Source organism: Aulonocara sp. 'chitande type north' Nkhata Bay, linkage group LG5 (genome assembly GCF_057382095.1).
Source record: "Aulonocara sp. 'chitande type north' Nkhata Bay isolate Kocher_YH1m ecotype deep benthic linkage group LG5, A_spYH_male_GT1.1, whole genome shotgun sequence".
NCBI lineage: Eukaryota > Metazoa > Chordata > Actinopteri > Cichliformes > Cichlidae > Aulonocara > Aulonocara sp. 'chitande type north' Nkhata Bay.
The window spans coordinates 15,763,906-15,781,695 of record NC_141348.1 but is presented as its reverse complement, the minus strand read 5'-3'; the positions used below and the strand labels follow the sequence as shown (position 1 = coordinate 15,781,695).

General features: G+C 39.2%; 1 protein-coding gene across 3 annotated transcripts in view; it reads left to right on the top strand.

The window, feature by feature from the left end:
- Positions 1-17,437, top strand: part of LOC147330072 (inter-alpha-trypsin inhibitor heavy chain H3-like) — a 35,866-nt gene extending 18,429 nt beyond the window's left edge. The window contains exons 15-42 of one of the 3 annotated variants that reach the window (XM_086291626.1): positions 1,332-1,517; positions 1,638-1,777; positions 1,950-2,110; positions 2,418-2,444; positions 2,550-2,609; positions 2,977-3,033; positions 4,093-4,229; positions 4,879-4,914; positions 5,056-5,079; positions 7,299-7,453; positions 7,537-7,641; positions 7,724-7,886; positions 8,043-8,153; positions 8,263-8,391; positions 8,620-8,736; positions 8,820-8,988; positions 11,792-11,917; positions 12,430-12,611; positions 12,724-12,906; positions 13,792-13,931; positions 14,069-14,229; positions 14,335-14,364; positions 14,513-14,557; positions 15,128-15,256; positions 15,726-15,927; positions 16,100-16,275; positions 16,630-16,741; positions 16,858-17,437. In XM_086291626.1, coding sequence (XP_086147752.1) covers positions 1,332-1,517; positions 1,638-1,777; positions 1,950-2,110; positions 2,418-2,444; positions 2,550-2,609; positions 2,977-3,033; positions 4,093-4,229; positions 4,879-4,914; positions 5,056-5,079; positions 7,299-7,453; positions 7,537-7,641; positions 7,724-7,886; positions 8,043-8,153; positions 8,263-8,391; positions 8,620-8,736; positions 8,820-8,988; positions 11,792-11,917; positions 12,430-12,611; positions 12,724-12,906; positions 13,792-13,931; positions 14,069-14,229; positions 14,335-14,364; positions 14,513-14,557; positions 15,128-15,256; positions 15,726-15,927; positions 16,100-16,275; positions 16,630-16,741; positions 16,858-16,996 — 3,402 coding nt within the window. In that variant the 3' untranslated portion in view covers positions 16,997-17,437. The remainder of the gene's footprint in view (positions 1-1,331; positions 1,518-1,637; positions 1,778-1,949; positions 2,111-2,417; positions 2,445-2,549; positions 2,610-2,976; positions 3,034-4,092; positions 4,230-4,878; positions 4,915-5,055; positions 5,080-7,298; positions 7,454-7,536; positions 7,642-7,723; positions 7,887-8,042; positions 8,154-8,262; positions 8,392-8,619; positions 8,737-8,819; positions 8,989-11,791; positions 11,918-12,429; positions 12,612-12,723; positions 12,907-13,791; positions 13,932-14,068; positions 14,230-14,334; positions 14,365-14,512; positions 14,558-15,127; positions 15,257-15,725; positions 15,928-16,099; positions 16,276-16,629; positions 16,742-16,857) is intronic. The other 2 variants (XM_086291628.1, XM_086291627.1) reach the window with 2 other exon arrangements.
- The last annotated feature ends 353 nt before the right edge of the window (positions 17,438-17,790 follow it).

The window sequence follows — 17,790 nt, the reverse complement described above, 5'->3', positions numbered from 1 at the left end:
TCTGTGGACTCATTCCGCTTCCTGGGTACCACCATCACCCAGGACCTGAAGTGGGAGCCCACCATCACCTCCGTCATCAAGAAAGCCCAGCAGAGGATGTACTTCCTGAGGCAGCTGAAGAAATTCAACCTGCCAACACGGACGATGATGCAATTCTACACTGCAATCATCGAGTCCATCCTCACCTCCTCCATCACCGTGTGGTACGCTGGAGCCACTATCAGGGACAAACAGAGACTGCAGCGTGTTGTGCGCTCTGCTGAGAAGGTGATTGGCTGCAGACTCCCATCTTTGCAGGACCTGTACACCTCCAGGACATTGCGGCGTGCAGCTCGGATCTCAGCTGACCCTTCTCACCCTGGACACAGTCTGTTTGACCTGCTCCCCTCAGGCAGGAGGCTCCGGTCCATTCGCACCAGAACCTCTCGCCATAAGAACAGTTTCTTCCCCTCTGCTGTTGGACACATGAACAATAACCATATGACTGTACCCGCCACTAACACATGACCCTACGCTGTGTCACTGCATCATTCTATGTTTGGCACTGATCACCACCTGCACTCAAGTATATATCTTTCAACGTAGCACTCTTAATTCTTATTCTCATGTATATATCTCATGTATATCTCTTGCACATATCTTTCCACGTAGCACTTTTAATTCTTATCCCTACTTTTATTTTTTTCCATGTCTATTTAAGTGCTATTTATGACAGCATGTTTGCACTGAAGCACCGCAGCAATTTCCTAATGTTGTAAACCTGCTCAACATTTGGCAATAAACCCCATTCTGATTCTGATTCTGAAATTTCAAAAATCCTGTTTCAGAATAATGTTGAAAAACTAGTTCATGCATTTCTAACTTCTAAAAAATTCTCTAAAAGACTTCAGTTGATCCAAAATGTTGCAGTGAGAGTACTGACTAAAAAGAGAGAGTATATTTCTCTGGGACTGGCTTCTCTTTATTGGCTCCCTGTTACATCACATACAAGCTCTTAAATACTCAGGCCCAACCTTCTCTTAAAGACCTCATAGTAATTTAGCACCTCAGTAGGGCACTTAGAGCTCTCTTACTTGTGGTTCCTAGGTTATTTTAAAGTAGAATGGGAGGCTGAACCTTCTGCTTTCAGGCCCCCCTTCTGTGGGTTCGATTTCTGGCGGCAGACAAACATTGTCATTTTTTCTTTGATTTTATGTTTGGTACATCTTCATTTAAAGCACTGCAGTTATGCCATATTCCTATGAATTATGTAGTCAATATTTCATGCTAAATTTATAACAGAAAATTGGAATAAGCAAAAGTGATAAAGTGTGTGTATGCTTTTATTTCAGGGTTTCTATGACGAAGTGGCCAGCCCTCTACTTTTAGAGGTGGACATGCACTATCCTGACAATGCAGTGGATTCTCTGACCACCAGCCACTTTAGCTACTTGTTTAATGGCACAGAGATTGTTGTGGCTGGCCATTTAATTGACGACAACCTTGACAACTTCCTGGTGGAAGTGGTTGGACAGGGGGTGAGGAAAAAAAGAAAAACAAAAGAAATGGCAGAAACATTGAGACATTGAGTAGACATAGCCTATATTTATTTGTTTTACTCTGGTTCATATGGATTTTATCTTTTGTTTCTCCTGAAGCTCGAAGAAGACTTCAGAGTCCAGGGTCAAGTGAGTGCCGCAGACTGGGATGTTTTTTACCCAGACGAGGAGTACATCTTTGGAGATTTTACCGAGCGGTTGTGGGCCTACCTCACTATCCAGCAGTTACTGGACAAGAGGTCAGTTTAAATCAGTTCAGTTTGGCTGCTAAGGCACATTGTTCTCATAAGAAATATGGTATGATATATAGTCTTTGATGACACTTGTTCTTTTACCAGGACGCTCATTTTAATCATTTGATGTTCTTTTATAGATTTCCCTGTAGTAATACATATATTTTCCTTCTGGCAGCAAGAGCGGTACACCAGATGAGAAAGCCAACACAACAGCCAAGGCCCTGGATATGTCCCTGCAGTACAGCTTTGTCACCCCTCTCACATCCATGGTTGTTACCAAGCCCGAAACCGAAGACTCGACAAGCAGCCCTCTTATTGCTGACAAGCTGACTGAAGGTACCTGGAGAAAACAGAGTTTAAAAATGTAAAACACTGGACTGGCTTTTCTTAAAGAGACAAAAACTATATTGACTGATGAATCTGAGGGGTGTGTGTGCGTGTGGTTGTGTGTGTTTGTCAAGTGTCACTTTGAAATGGCTGCAGTCAAGCTTTACCACAAAAGCAAAGCATGGCTGCAGCTCATTCATAAAGAGAACTGGTGACTGAGTTTACATTTTCCACATATTATTCCCCTTTAGTGAAGTATAAAAGCAGAAGCTGGAGCTCCAGTTTAAAACTGTTATCTGTCTGTTTTTTCTCACAGAGCAAAGACAGCAGGCTGAAAAAATGAGTAAGTGATTTTTTTTTTTTAACGATAAATCACAAAAAAGATTTATGGGACAAAGTCAATTTGTTGTATTCGTGTTGATTTGGATTTTATTCTCCCTGTTCAAAGCATATAATTATATACCTGCGCAGCCGCATCCACGGCATTACCAGCCAGCACCCGCAATTGGTAAGTACATCATATACAGTTCAGATAGGATAGATTGTGCTCCAGCTATGACGTCTGACTTTGCTGATATTTACAGATCTGCATTAAGAGGCACAGTTAACTAGATAAAATGCCATGGCATCTTTCACAAACATAGGAGGACTTGGTGACTGCTTGAGTTTAAATTTGGTGCCACTTTAAATTATTGCTAATTATTATTTCAAGTCCTGCTGCACTAACTGGTCCAAAGATGTGTGGAAATGCTCTTCATTGCTCTCAGATAATGAATATCTGTATGGTCTTTACGATAAATCACAAAAAAGATTTATGGGACAAAGTCAATTTGTTGTATTCGTGTTGATTTGGATTTTTGTTCTCCCTGTTCAAGAATATGATTATGATGATTCGCCCATGGAGTCGTTTTCATGGGATTACAATTATTTTGGTAAGTACACCATATACAGTTCAGATAGAGTTATCTATACTCAATTTCTATCTTCAAGCTGGATCTTTATTGCTTTATTGCCTTGTTTTTCAATATTTATTACTCTTTCTTATTTTGTTTTTCTTCAGATTGCAAATGGATTTAATCATATTTTATCTGGTTTATAGGCCTCTTTTATTTTATTTCCCTAAATAGATGCTAAAAATGACAACCTCAAAAATGTATATAACCTATTATTAGAATCAATTGTCTTCCCGCAAAATGTAAAAGAACCCACCCATCACTGTAATCACACTCAAGATCTTGTTCTGACATATGGCATAGACATTGAACATAACAGTATTCTCTGAAAACCCTCTTTTGTCTGATCACTTCATAATAACATTTACATTTACAATAAAGGATTACACAGAAGTGGGGAATACATTTCATTGTAAATTACTTTCTGATGTAACCGCCTGTCTGTTGTAAATAACTTTAAGAGTATAATTCCTCCACCTTCTTCTACCTGAACTCTCCCATAATTCAAAACAAGCAAATTTTATTAATATAGCGCCAAATCAAAGTTATAGTTTAGTTTGTTTTACAGGATTTTTCACAATATGAAAACACTTTTTAAAAATCGTATGATTCTTAAAAAGTGAAAACCGCAGTTTCTTAAAAATCATGGTTAAAATGTTTGCTGTTATCAAGCATCATGCTATTGACATTTACTTTCTTTTTTTCATGAGTCATATTTCCATATTTAATAGACAACTGTGAGTAAGTATTGTAAAAGTAAAAGTTTCGTAAAGAATATGAATTTCACACCCACACACAAGTCAGGCACTGGATAGGCAAGTTGGAACTGGATAATTTTAACTCGCTTCCTTGTGTTCCCAATGTCCCTGGCACACACTATTTTAAGGAAGTCACACACACTAATTTACAGGACAATATTCTAGTAAACAGTTGTGGGAGCAGAGTAACCCTCCTCTTTTTCAACCATAGTGTGGGTGGAGTCTCACTGAAGGAACAAACTCCTCAAATGCTAAGAATTCCTTCCACATTTGTTTTCAGCCACGGGAAAGGCTGTTGCATTCCCAGACATGCCTGTGGTGTGGAGAGTCCTGCTACTGTCTGCTTGTGTCTACATCAGTCTTCTAGCTCAGACCTATGGAGCTCTGGTTATTTCCAGGAGAGATGCTCTAACACAGGTATCTTAAATAAGCTATGTACACTTTTTGGATGTAAAGAGACTCCTGTTTTAATGTTTTCTTTTTCAGTCCATACTTTTTTTTCATTATTCCTTAATAGAGTAAAATTGGGAAAAACTGTGGTGTCATATCTAAACATTTCTTTTGAAAGAAGTGACATAGTTACTTGAAGACATAACTCTAACCTGTAACTCAAATTGTGAGCGTTACAAACTTTGTTTCTTGTCTTGTTTTCTTTCATGGTTTCACATTTTTGCAGAGACTTGTAGTCTGGAGTTAGGCTTTTATTTTTGAAAATAAATACGCTTGAGTATTGCACAATACTTCTTCAGTTTATACAGGACAGAGCATGAGTCACAACTCAGGGAGTGACTATTGCATTTACATCTGAGAATCTTTTAGAAGCGCAGTGTCTGGAAAACCTCTACAAGACGTAGAGAAGGTTATTTTAGTTGAGATTAAATATTTCAAAAGCACCAATTTTTCAGATTGGCATAATTGGTACATGGTTTAAAATAAAGCTCTGAGAATTCAATGCAGAGGTGTCGTTGCATGTTGTAGGTGATACAAGCAGTTTTTATACTTGTCTTTTTACAGTCATCTTTTTAATTGTTTAGTAACATTACAGTCATTCTGTGCTGTGTTCCAGGAAACCAAAGAAACCGTGGGCATCAGGTCGATGAAGGTACTCATGTCACAGTGTCTAATTATGAAAGTAGACACATTTGCTGATACTTCATTCTGTGCATTGTTTATATGTCATTCATTTATGTTTTGACCCTGCTAAACACGTTCATGAAACTATTTATCAATTTTCTTTTTACAGAAAAGAAGTTCAAGCTCTGCAAATGTAAGAAACAGAGGCGGACAATTTTCAAAAATAGACCCTGGTCAACATGACTTATAGCTTCTAACTTACAGTAGTGTTACCAGCTTTTTCCAAAATTAAGTCCATACTTCCAGTAAAGTTTATCGCTTCCAGCTGCACTTGTCCCACTTGTCCCTCCCCCTGGTGCCCACTGAAAATGTATTTATTTACTCTCTGCTTATAAGAAACTACATGCAATTTTAATGTTAGGGTCTAGGCCATAGGTTTCAAACTCTGGCTAATTACATTTGGCCCGCGAAGCCACACCAAATTACTATTAGAGCTGGCCTACTGGTATTATACAGCTAATATATATATTGTTTAGTATTAAGCTTTGCTTGTTCCATATTCAGTTTTTCAGCAAAACGTGTTTGAGTCCATAAGAAAAGATTCATTCTTATATCTGGAGTAATAAATATATTTCAATAAATATTAACGTTAGCTCGCGACTTTGTTCCAGTTTTGAATTTTGGCCCACTGTGTATTTGAGTTTGACACACCTGGTCTAGGCTATGCAGTGCTGTGAAAAAGTACTTGCCTCTTCCTAATTTCTTTTTTGGCATATTTATCACTCTTAAATGTTTCAGATCATCAAACCAATTTTATTATTAGACAAAGAATAAATACAACATCCAATTTTTAAATGAGGATTTCATTTATTAATGTAAAAACCAAACTTATTTGGCCTTATGTGAAAAAGTAAAATCATGAATTAACAACATTAGTTGGAAAGCTGTATTCAATTTCACTAGCCACATCCAAGTGTGATAACTATCAAACCTGTTGAATCAGGGAATCGCTAAAAGTATAACTGGTCTGACAAAGTGAAGCAGGCAGAAAGATTAAACAAAACTATGACATTATCATGCCATAATCTGAAGAAATGGCTGGGAAATAAAGTCAGTGACATCTATCAGTTTGGAAAGGGTTATAAACTATTTCTAAAGCTTTGGGACTCCAGTGAACCATGGCGAGAGCCAATATCCAGAAATTGACCAAAATTACCCCAGAAGCCATCAACAACTCATCCAGAAGATCACAAAGTTCATTCTCTGGAGCTCAAGCACACCTGGGTTATGCAGCAGGACAATGATCTGAAACATACTAGCAAGTCCAAATGGCTCAAAAAACCCCAAACAAACAAACAAAAAAAAAGCAATACAGGCCGATCATGCTCAAAAACCCTCCAGTGTGGCTGAATGAAAATAATTCAGAAAAGTGGGCCAAATTCCTCCACATGCGAGGTGATTTCAGACTCATTGCCACTTATTACAAATGCTTGATTCCAGTTTGTGCTGCCAAGGGTGGTGCAACCAGTTATTAGGATTAGGAGGGAAAGAGTAGGGAGCCAAATGGATTTAATAACTTTGATAACTTTGTCTCCCTTAATAAATTAAATCATCATTTATAAACTGCATGATCTGAAGCATGTAAGTGTGAGAAATACGGTATGAAAAAATCAAGAAAGAGGCAAATACTTTTTAATTTTTCTTGTGCTTTTATTAAATTGGTTGTTGTAAAATTTTATAATTGTTGGGTTAACATGTGGGTTGTCATTTATGCTTAGAAATATATGCTCACATATACTTAGTTTTATAATCGATTGCATAATGATAGAGGTCTGATCCTTAGCAGTCTGCAAAGACTTTGCGTGCCTCCCGGAGCACTCTGGCAAACACACACATCTTAAGGTCATGAGAGTGGTCATACCTTCTCTTACTGGTTTATGGTATAGGAGGACACCTACTTTGTATCTGCTTAAGTGTAAGAGCCCTTTGTTTAGGTGGACCGCTGGACTCCTGGCACCAGCTTTGGGGAGTCTTCACAGGGTCACATCTTGACCACACACACACACACGTACACGCAGACAAGGTACTCTTTGTTCACATGTATACCTGTGTAAGACGTCATGTTAATGAACTTATGCATATTCATGTAACCACAATAAAGAGCAGTGCTACGAGGGAGCAGACGAGAGCGACTGGGGTTCGAGCAGAAGGAATGGCGCTCGTCACAGTTCTCTCCCTCGTGCACGAGATCAAACAAAGAGCTCTGCTTGGTGTCCAATGCTTTTTGCTGTTGTAGTAGAATTGTCTCGTTCCAGCGGTGGGTCTGTGCCAGACAGACCTAACAATAATTCTCTTGAACTACACTAATAATCTTTTTCTGTCAGCACATTACATTTTCCATTTATTCAAAAGGTGGAAGTGCAAAGCATTCGAATCACCTGCACAGTGTCGTCTCGTTTCGCACACACGGTCATGTCTTCCAAGGCGCTAAACAAGGAGAACTCATCCCAGGAAATCTTTTTTGAAGTAGAGTTGCCCAAGATGGCCTTCATCACCAACTTTAGCATGTCAGTCAATAGTACAGCATTTTTGACAATGATCATAGAGCGCATCCTCCTTTAATGTTGACACATATCCTCGTGGGTCACAGGGAAATTGATGGTCAGGTGTATGTTGGAGAGGTGAAGGAGAAAGAGAGCGCCAAGGAGCAGTATGAGAAGGCTGTTTCTTCTGGAAAGACTGCTGGACTTGTCAAGTATACTGGAATAAGATAAAGATTAAACATCCCAACCTCCACCCTTAACCTGCAATAATGTAATCCATATCTATTATTGCAGGGCTTCTGGAAGAAAGATGGAAATGTTTTCTGTATCTGTAAACATTGCTGCCCAGAGCAGCGTGTCTTTCATTCTGATCTACGAGGAGCTCCTTCAGAGAACACTGGGCAGTTATGAGATCTTGATCCGAGTCAAAGTAGAACAACCAGTGCAGGAGTTTCAGGTAGGACTCACTTTTCACTTTTATTGTTCTTCATGATGATTAATGATGGGCTGTCTGAAGTAGTTTGTGTAAGGAACTTGCGTTGACTTAGTGAGTCTTTACGCCATAATGACCTCTTCTTTTATGCTTCATTTACTTCCATGGATGGTGTGACAGATTGAGGCAGACATCTATGAGCCTCAAGGCATTGCTTTTGTTGAGGCTTCTGCAACGTTCCTCACCAATGAGCTGATCCCTCTGATAGAGAAAACTGTCACAGACACAAAGGTGATATTTTGGCAAGATGTCTGTCCTTGTGTTTTTACAATGTAGCATTTAGGTATAAAGGATATATCTACAATAATCTAAAGTGAAATGAAACCTTTCTGTTTCTCAGGCACACATCTCATTCTCACCAACAGTGGAGCAGCAACAGAAATGTCCAGGTTGTAAGGGCTCATTAATTAATGGAGATTTCATCATCAAGTATGATGTGAAACGAGCAACAAGCCTGGGGGAAGTTCAGGTCAGCTGATGAGACAGAACTTAAAGCAGCACACAAGCAGCCTTTATCTCAGCTAAAGCACAGAATTTTTACTGATCTCAAACACACTCTTATAGACAGCAGTTTTATTTATAGAACTGGAAGCTGCAATCATTATTTTGCTTTTAGTCTTACGTTTACTTCCCTAGCTGTATTTGTCTGCTATACATTTCCTTGCTCATCTTAACCCAAAGTACTCTTTCCCTTCAGGCAGTAAATGGATACTTTGTGCACTTCTTTTCTCCCCCTGACCTGGCCAGAGTCCCAAAGAATGTGGTGTATGTAATTGACACTAGTGGATCGATGCATGGAGCAAAGATTGAACAGGTAGGGGACTAATTAGAGGCAAATTACATACTGTATGCATGACAGTGTGTTCATCTCCATATATGTTTTGTAAACATATAAAGACCCGAGAATCAATGGTTGCCATTCTGCAAGACCTTCACGAAGAGGACCACTTTGGTATCCTCCTGTTTGAGCGTAAGATTAGTTACTGGAAGGATTATCTTACCAAAGCAACAAAGAGAAATGTTTCTGACGCCATTGACTATGTAAAGAAAATACAGGACAGTGGAAGTAAGTATTGCTGAATTTTATGTACAGTGATTTTTTTTTCTTTATTCTGCTTATTATCTGCATTATTGAATGAGTGAAAAATGGCAAAATTCTGGGTCATTGACAACTGCACAACAAGGCTGGCATCATTCTGCTCTGTTACTGTTATATAGCTAAAACAAGCAACTTTGTCAAGTTTTGAGTGTGAGGTTGCCACTAAACATGTACAGTTGTAATCAGACGTTTACATAGTCATCACGGGCATGAATTTCATGGTAATTTTGGGCTTTTAATGACTTCTCTAAACTATTCTTTTTCCAGTGTGGATTGATTGTATGGCATACTTTAATGAAACAAATAGACAAGTTTTAATTTATTTATGAATTTCTTTAGTCCACACTGGGGCAAAAGTATACATACACCCATTTAAATCTTGTTTTGACAAGGCCAAGACCTTTTAACTTCTTGTTAGTCATCATGACTGATTAGTTCTTTGCCAGTATAAAAAAAAAAAAAGTTTGTTATCCCTCACTGGATTGAACAATACTCAGAACAATGAAAATATACAAGGAACTCAGCGAAGATTGTGTAGAGTTACACAAATTGGGAAGGTCTCTCGGGCCAATTTCTAAGCGACTGCAGATTCCAAGATCATCACTTCAATTGCACAAGTTTTTTGCCAAGGTCTGTAAGAAGCAGAGGTGGGCAGTAACGCGTTACTGTAATCTGATTACTTTTTTTCAAGTAACGAGTAAAGTAAGGGATTACTATTGCAAAAACGGTAATTAGATTACCGTTACTTTCCCGTAGGAACACTGTTACTCAAACCGTTATTTTTTTTTTTTTTTGAGAATGTCTCATGACAGTGACCTAAGCGAGTGTGACATTCGTGGCAACAGCTGTGTGCAGATCAACAATGGATAATATATCGAGTACGGAGAGAGTATGAGCGTGCAGCGTTTAAAGCGTGGAAGTACTGACCTTACTTTGAGTTTGATTCCATAAAAAGTGACAAAAACATTAGTGTCCGTTGTGCGTGGGAAGAAAACTTCTTTTTACAGCGAAAAAAAACCCCTAAACTTCCAAGCAAGCACCGAGTGCGCAACGACGTAATGGGAAATTCACAGAGAAACTCGCGGATTCTTCAACTGACCGCTGCGGCACACCTGCACCAGGGTAAACCTCCGCCTACACCACTCCTGCTTTACAGGTGAAAATAGAGCAACAGGACCGCTAGTCTTTGATTTTATTTATTTTCTGCTGGGTTTTCCTCGCAAATATTTGAAAGAGTGAGTGTAAACACAAAAAAATATTTTATGTGCTGAAAATAGGTTTCCAGTCAGAGAATGTTGCATATAATTACATTTTTGCTTGATGCATAAAGCTAAAGGATTAAAACTAATAAAACAAGTTTTAAAGAGACTTTTCCATTTGATTACATTTTGTATGATGGATTATGCAGAAAAAGTAGAATTGGGCTGAATGATCTATCGCTTTATCACCTATTCAGGTTGTAAATCATGTTTTTAAAAAGTAACTAAGTAATTAATTACTTTTGAAAATAAGTAATCAGTAAAGTAACATGATTACTTGACCAACACTGGTAAGAAGACCCAAACTGTCATCTTCAGATGGGAGGAAATTCATCAGAATATTGAGGAACGTCACAGAAACCACAAAGGCTCAAGGCTACAATGAACTGGAGACTGCTGGAACACCACCGTCACTATCAAGGACTGAGAGGGTGCCGACCAAGAAAGACACCCCAGCACCAAAATCGACATCTTTAAGCTCAAATGAAATTTGCAGCAGTCCACATGGACGAGTCAGATGTTCTTTAGGGAAAAGTTTTATGGTCAAACAAGACAAAGATTGAGCTATCTGATATCAATGACGAGAAGAATATTTGGAGAAGTAAAGGAGAGGCTTTCAAACCTAAGAACACGGAACAGGCTGTCAAGCAGGGTGATCATCATATATTTGCTGCAAGAGGTACTGGTACATTGCACAACATCGGTGGAATAATGAAGAAGCAGGATTACCTCCAAACTCTTCAACTTCACCTCAGATCAGCTGCTAAATGATTGAACTTGGACACAATCGGGTGTTCCAACAGGAAAATATTTGTAGCAGGGCAACAATGACCTTCTGAAATTAACTTTCTAACTTCCTAAAGCCGCAGCCTAAACCCTATTGAAAATCTGTGAGCTACATTTTAAAGGTTTATGCCTCTAAACCAACTGATTTAAGCGAACTGTACCAATTCTGCTAAGAAGAGTGATTTGATATAGAATTATGCCAGAAGCTTGTTGATGGCTATCAATTGGATCTAGTTGAGGTGCAACTTGCTAAGTGATATTTAATCCAATATTACGCAGGTGTATGTATATATAATTTATCCATGTGTAGATTAGAGAAATTTATTAATTTTATTTATTTCTTAAACAATTATCCTGTACAATTGTTTCACCCTGGACAAAGAACAATTCAATGATTAGTGACCACAGACAGCTACAGGAAGTAGCTGCCATGGCCAAGAAAGAGTCATGCTCAAAATACCATAGAAAACAGAGTAATATTATTTTTTTTACACTTTTAGGTTTTGTGTAGATTAAACAATCAAGGTGGTGTTTTCATTTCAGAACTTTAATAAACGTCTTCAGAACTTTTGTACAGAGCTATAGTCTAATTAAACAGAATCCAGTCATACTGCATAGAGAGAATATTATCAATCTTTTGGTCAAGGCTTAACAAGTAAAAGAGTAAAGTAAAAGTTTGAACATGATGAGATTTTCATGTTACTCAAAGCATTGTTGCTTTTCAGGCACCAACATCAACAGTGCTATACTGGATGCAGTTAGTTTGCTGAAGAAAGAAAGAAAAGAAAAGAAAGTTCCAGAGAGGAGTATGGATATGATTTTTCTACTGACTGACGGGATGCCAAACAGTGGTGAGACAATCTTAAACATTCTGTGTGTTGAAAATTGTGGTGGATCCACGTATGGGACAGCAGGGAGAGACAGGGGTCCGGGCTGCTCCGGCGCCCGTGCCGGCTCCCAGGGGGAGGGCCGCCAGGCTCAGCGGCCTCAGTCAGGCGATGGGGGTAGGTGGTGGGGCGGGGCCTGCAATCAGCCAGGACGCTGCCTGCTGCCTCACCCATCCCCACTCCTTAGGTGGGAGCGGCATGTGGCTGGCAGGTGCTCACCGGAGGAAGCCACGAAGCAACTGCTGGGCCCACCACCAGCTCACCCACCTGCTCACCCTGAGCTAAGAACGCGAGAGGAACCTGTATCCCGCAGCATTTTTTTACTCATTTATAATAGCATATAAATGAATATTAACAATGTTAGGGAGTAAGATGGAACTGATTTGTTATGTAAAGCTGACACCCAACTCGACAATTTCATTGGAAATGGAAGCTTTTTAATGCATGCTCATATGTAAGTGTGTTTGTGTCTGCAGGGGTGACCAGCCCCCAGCTAATCCAGCAGAATGTATTTTCTGCTATTGGAGGAATCATGTCTCTGTTCTGTCTTGGATTTGGAAATGATGTGGATTACTCCTTCCTGGATGTTATGTGCAGGCAAAATAAAGGAGTGGCCCGCAGAATTTTTGAGGGTTCAGATGCTGCCATTCAACTCAAGGTAAGGCAAGAAATTAAGAACGTTAATGACTGTAACATGAAAATCAATGCAAGCGTAGAAATGCTAGTTTGTGCCTTACATAAATGGCAACAATTTTGTGTCTTTGTTGCAGGGTTTCTACGAGGAAGTGTCCAGCCCTCTGCTCTTGGAGGTGGATCTGCGTTATTCAGAGAATACAGACTTCTTAACCAAAACTCACTACAGCCAGCTGTTCAACGGCTCAGAGATCGTGGTCGCTGGTCAGCTGAAGGAAAATGACGTGGAAAACTTCTCGGTGGAAGTGTTTGCCCACGGGGTGAGAAAAGGGAGAGCACATTATTAAAGTATTTCCTTTACAACATGAGTTTGACTTCAGATCTATGTTAGTGCTCATACAAATGAGCCTTATTATTCAGTCTTACTGTGGCTGAATATGGAATTTCACGAACTGTAAATGAACCGAGCTGTAATTGACTGTTGTAGTCCGAACATCAAGTGGAGTCTCATTACTTTTCATTCTTTTCTGCTTTCAACTTAAGATTCTAAGCTAGTGGCTTTCATCCATCTTTATACTTATGTGAAGCACAATACTTATGCTTATAAGATCAGATCTGTGTAAATACCTTAAACAACTATGACAAAGTTAGTACTACGTTCCTACCAGCATATATCTACCCACCTTACCAACTGTAAGTGCTTCATGAACTTCAACTCTTTAAACTAAAATGAAAACAAATCTGTGTGTGGTGTTCAATTCAATTAATGATGATATAGCGACAAATCACAACAATAGTCAGTTCAAGACACTTTATATTGTAAGGTAAAGACCCTACGTTAAAGACTTAAAGAATAAATAAATATATGGAATAAGAAAAATGTTTAATGCTAAAGTCATAAAATGTGTTAAGATGGATGATGGGATAAAGGCCCATTTTCAAAGCTCATGTGATATTTATGTACTTTACTGTAAGCTGAGTTATTTAGCCAGCAAGTTGAACAAACTTTAGATGCTGCAGTTACTCTGCAGATTTGGAAAACACTGTCGACACCATCTCAGATTCTAATAATTGAATATCTATGAAACGTAATTATCTGAAACAATATTAGCATGCTGATGTCAGCTTGCTAAAAAAAAAAAAAAAAAAAAGTTGAGTGGCTGCACAGAATAATGTCTGTCATTTAATCTTTCCTTTTTAACAAGTCTGAAGAGAACTTTGTGGCACAGGGAAAGGCCAGTGTGGCTGACTGGCAGACAGTGTACCCAGAAAAGGGGTACATTTTTGGAGATTTCATTGAGCGTATGTGGGCCTACCTCACCATCCAGCAGCAGCTGGAGAACAGGTTGGTTCATGGGGAAATTTTTCTGTTACCGTGCAGAAATTTTATTGATGGTGATTTTTTTTTCCGTTAAACATTATGTTATACATCATAATAAATTATTAACGTCATGTCCATCTTGTCCTCTGTCTCTCTTCCAGTGCTCTCAGTACTAAAGAGGAGAGAGGAAATATAGAAGCCAAGGCTCTGAACCTGTCTCTGAAGTATAACTTTGTCACCCCTCTCACATCCTTGGTGGTCACCAAGCCTGAAAACGAGAATGGAGCTGATCGCTCTTTCATTGCTGACAAGCTGACTGAAAGTAGGAGAAAGAAAATCCACCGCTTATTAAATTAGCAGAAACATTCTTCTCCCATCACTTTGGCAAAAATAACTTTTTCTTTTTCATTTCTTTCCTATTTTACAGGCCAGCGACAGCAAGCAGAAAGACACATGGGTATGGGAAGTCTTTGAATGGAATTTAATGTGTTTTCATTTACTTTTTAAACTGCTATAAGAGAAGAATTTCCCAAATCTGGGTAAAGTAAAGCCTTTCTTATCTTATCTGACTTGCACAATACATATGAAGGAAACTGTGCTTTTAGCAGGTGCACATGCATCGCCTGCTGTCGGCTCGCGTGTAATTGATCGTAAGTGTTTCATATGTAACATTTTTACGGACTTAAATAGTTGACAGGTGGTTTCAGTGTTTTGTTTTGTTTTTGTTTCATTTCATGCTATTATAATAGGTAAGCATTACAGCTTCCTTATACAGTTAATGAAAACATTCATAGAAGACTCAAGAAACTCAGGAGTTGTGAATGTTTTGACCGTCATTATTTAAGACATCTGCCATATCAAATACAATGTTACAATATTAGTAATACTAATGTATTAATGGGGTCATGGTATGTCAATTTGGGCCAAAATGTCTGAGAACTGTTACCAGAGCCTTGTTTAACACGTTTCACAAAGAATTAAGGCTGCTTTCAAGGTAAGTGGGGTCCAGCCTCGTACTACCAAGATGTACCTAATAAAATGTTAAGTAAGTGTATTTAACTGAAAACATTTAATTCTGAAAAACCAGGCTGTACACTGCTGTCATAAGGGCAGGTAAGATAGTTTTACTGTTGGTGCAGACTCTGTTTTATTATAATAACACACCTGTCAGCTCAATAATTAAATTAGCTTTTTACTCAGATATACCTTTTTTTTTCTAGACTTATTTGCTGCAGTTGATGGAGATCCCCATTTTATGATAGAGCTTCCAGATAAAAACGACGCTCTGTGCTTCAACATCAACGACAAACCAGGAACCATTTTCAGTCTGGTCAGAGACCCCAAATCAGGTCTGTCCTGAGTCTTTCTGAAGGACTCCCCAAACTTTGATTCTGTTCATCTGGAGGTAGCGTTTTCAGTGGGAGAAACGGTTCATCTCTCATCCAAGTGACTTCTTCAGTCTCAGCTGACTGCAGGTTTCTCCAGTCTCATAAATGGTACATTTGCATAACAACTGAAACTAGCACTACTGTAATGATCAAGGAACTGACCTCCCAGCCTATTGTTCCTTCAGTGGGCTGGTTTCAGTCATTATGCAAATGTACTGTTTATAAGATTGGGGAAACCTGCAGTCAGCTGAGTCACTTGGATGAGAGATGAAACATTTCTCCCACTACGTCCAGATGAACAGAATCAAACTTTGGGGATTTACTTACCTGGACGATTGAGCATGCATCAAGAAGATACTGAAGGACTCGTTCTAATGGGAGAATTTTCTTTTTTCAAATTTTCCAAATTCATTATCCTCCCTCATTTCAGGCTTTGTGGTGAATGGCCAAATAATTAGCAAGAAGAAAGTTGCTCTGGATGGTAACGTGAACACCTACTTTGGCCGTTTTGGTATCACACATCAGAACCTGGGGGTGAGACTGGATGTGAGCATTCAGGATATCTCTGTTTTCTACAATGACAAGCAGGTCAAGCTGCTGTGGTCTGATGCCACCTCACTCAGAGATGCCAAGTGAGTAAAATCCCCAGGCAAAACACATGCGTAAAGTTGAAATTATTAAATATTTTAAACCATTTTTCAGTCCCACTAATTACTATATGTACTTTAATCACATTTGCAAATGACGTTAGTTTTTTTCCTTCATTTTTTCATGTGTTTTCCAACTTGGATGCCTCTGACCAAGTATGGAGCTCAACCTAGTTAAAAACTGCAGTCTGACAGTGACGCTGAGGCACTCAGTGAAATTCAGGGTCATCCGACACACAAAGGTTTGGAAGAGACGCCACGACCACCAAGACTACCTGGGTTTCTACACTCTGGACAGCCAGCACTTGTCTGCTTCAGTTCATGGTCTGCTAGGTATTAAACTGCAAGAAGCTTTGATATAGTAATAAAGTGACTGTGTAGCTCACAGGTGTCGAACTCCAGGCCTCGAGGGCCGGTGTCCTGCAGGTTTTAGATGTAACCTTGATACAAGACAACACACCGTAAAGGCTAAATGACCTCCTCAACATGTCTTGAAGTTATCCAGAGGCCTGGTAATGAACTAATCATTTGATTCAGGTGTGCTGACCTAGGGTGAGATATAAAAACTGCAGGACACCGGCCCTCGAGGCCTGGAGTTCGACACACCTGGTGTAGCTCTTTTGTTTTTACTAAAAACTAATTCTTAAAACAGAAACAAAAGATGTCACATAAGCTATTTTCCTGCAGGTCAGTTCTACCGTGGGGTTGTGTTTGAGCTGACAGACCTGCATCCAGGTGAAGGCCAGGAGAAACTGGATGCCACCATGTACGTGAAGGGGCAAAGGCTGAATGTGACAAGGTGAGGCGACTTCTTAAATTTTAGAAGTGTGCATAATATTCACTCAGCCTTAAAGTTAGTTTCCTTTCATGTATGTGCAAATCATCCTTGAAAAAAAACATCTATATATTCTGTAGACACTGGCAAAAAGACTTCAACAAGGATGTGAAGAATGGAGAAAGCATCGCCTGCTGGTTTGTTGACAACGAGGGAAGAGGCCTGATCGATGGAACAGCCTCAGACTACACCGTGTCAGACCTTTTTACGGCTATTTGAAAACGCAAAGTGCGATCAGCATTGCACTGGGAGCTGCAGGGTAGATTTACATGCTCTGGGTGGTGTGTGATGAGAAGGCATTGTAGTGAGTCGCTGGGTGTTTTCTATTTCAAAGTGACACATGCAAAAACTGAAAGCAAGTGCATGCTTATATTAATGCAAGCATATCACGTTACAGTATATTTTGAGTGTACGTGTTTGTGTCCGTCTGGCATTACAGAGTGTAATCGAACCTCTCCTGCTAAATGTTATTTAGTCAAACAGCATCAGTGAGATAGTTTGCTTTACTCACACAATGACAGTGTGTGAGTCAAGATAGATTTAATGATGACACAAATAACATGGCAGGTAAAGCTTTCTGAATAGTCTGCATATATGACATACTGCATTCATTTCTCCATGCTTTCTTGGAATTAAATAAATATTTTGCTTTTTAAAAAAGTGCTCCCTGTCAGCATAAAAAAAAAAAAAAAGATATTGGACTTGAGAATGGCACACAGTGTTCACATTTTCTGTGCTTCAGCTGTTGAAAAACTGGTTAGCAGGCTGAGTTTGGTCATGTCAGCTGCAATTATAACACAGATGTCATCTAACCTAGTCAAGCTCAACAGTAATAAAACAGAACTTATTGTTGTGGCCTTCAAAGCCGTACTCCCGAAGATTGGCGATCTACTCACTGACATAGTCGGTCGCCACATCCTACTATCCCCAGAAGTTCACAATCTGGGTGACAATTTGAGTTTCACACTTCCATTCCAGTCTCATATAAATGAAATGTCACCTGATGAGCAGAG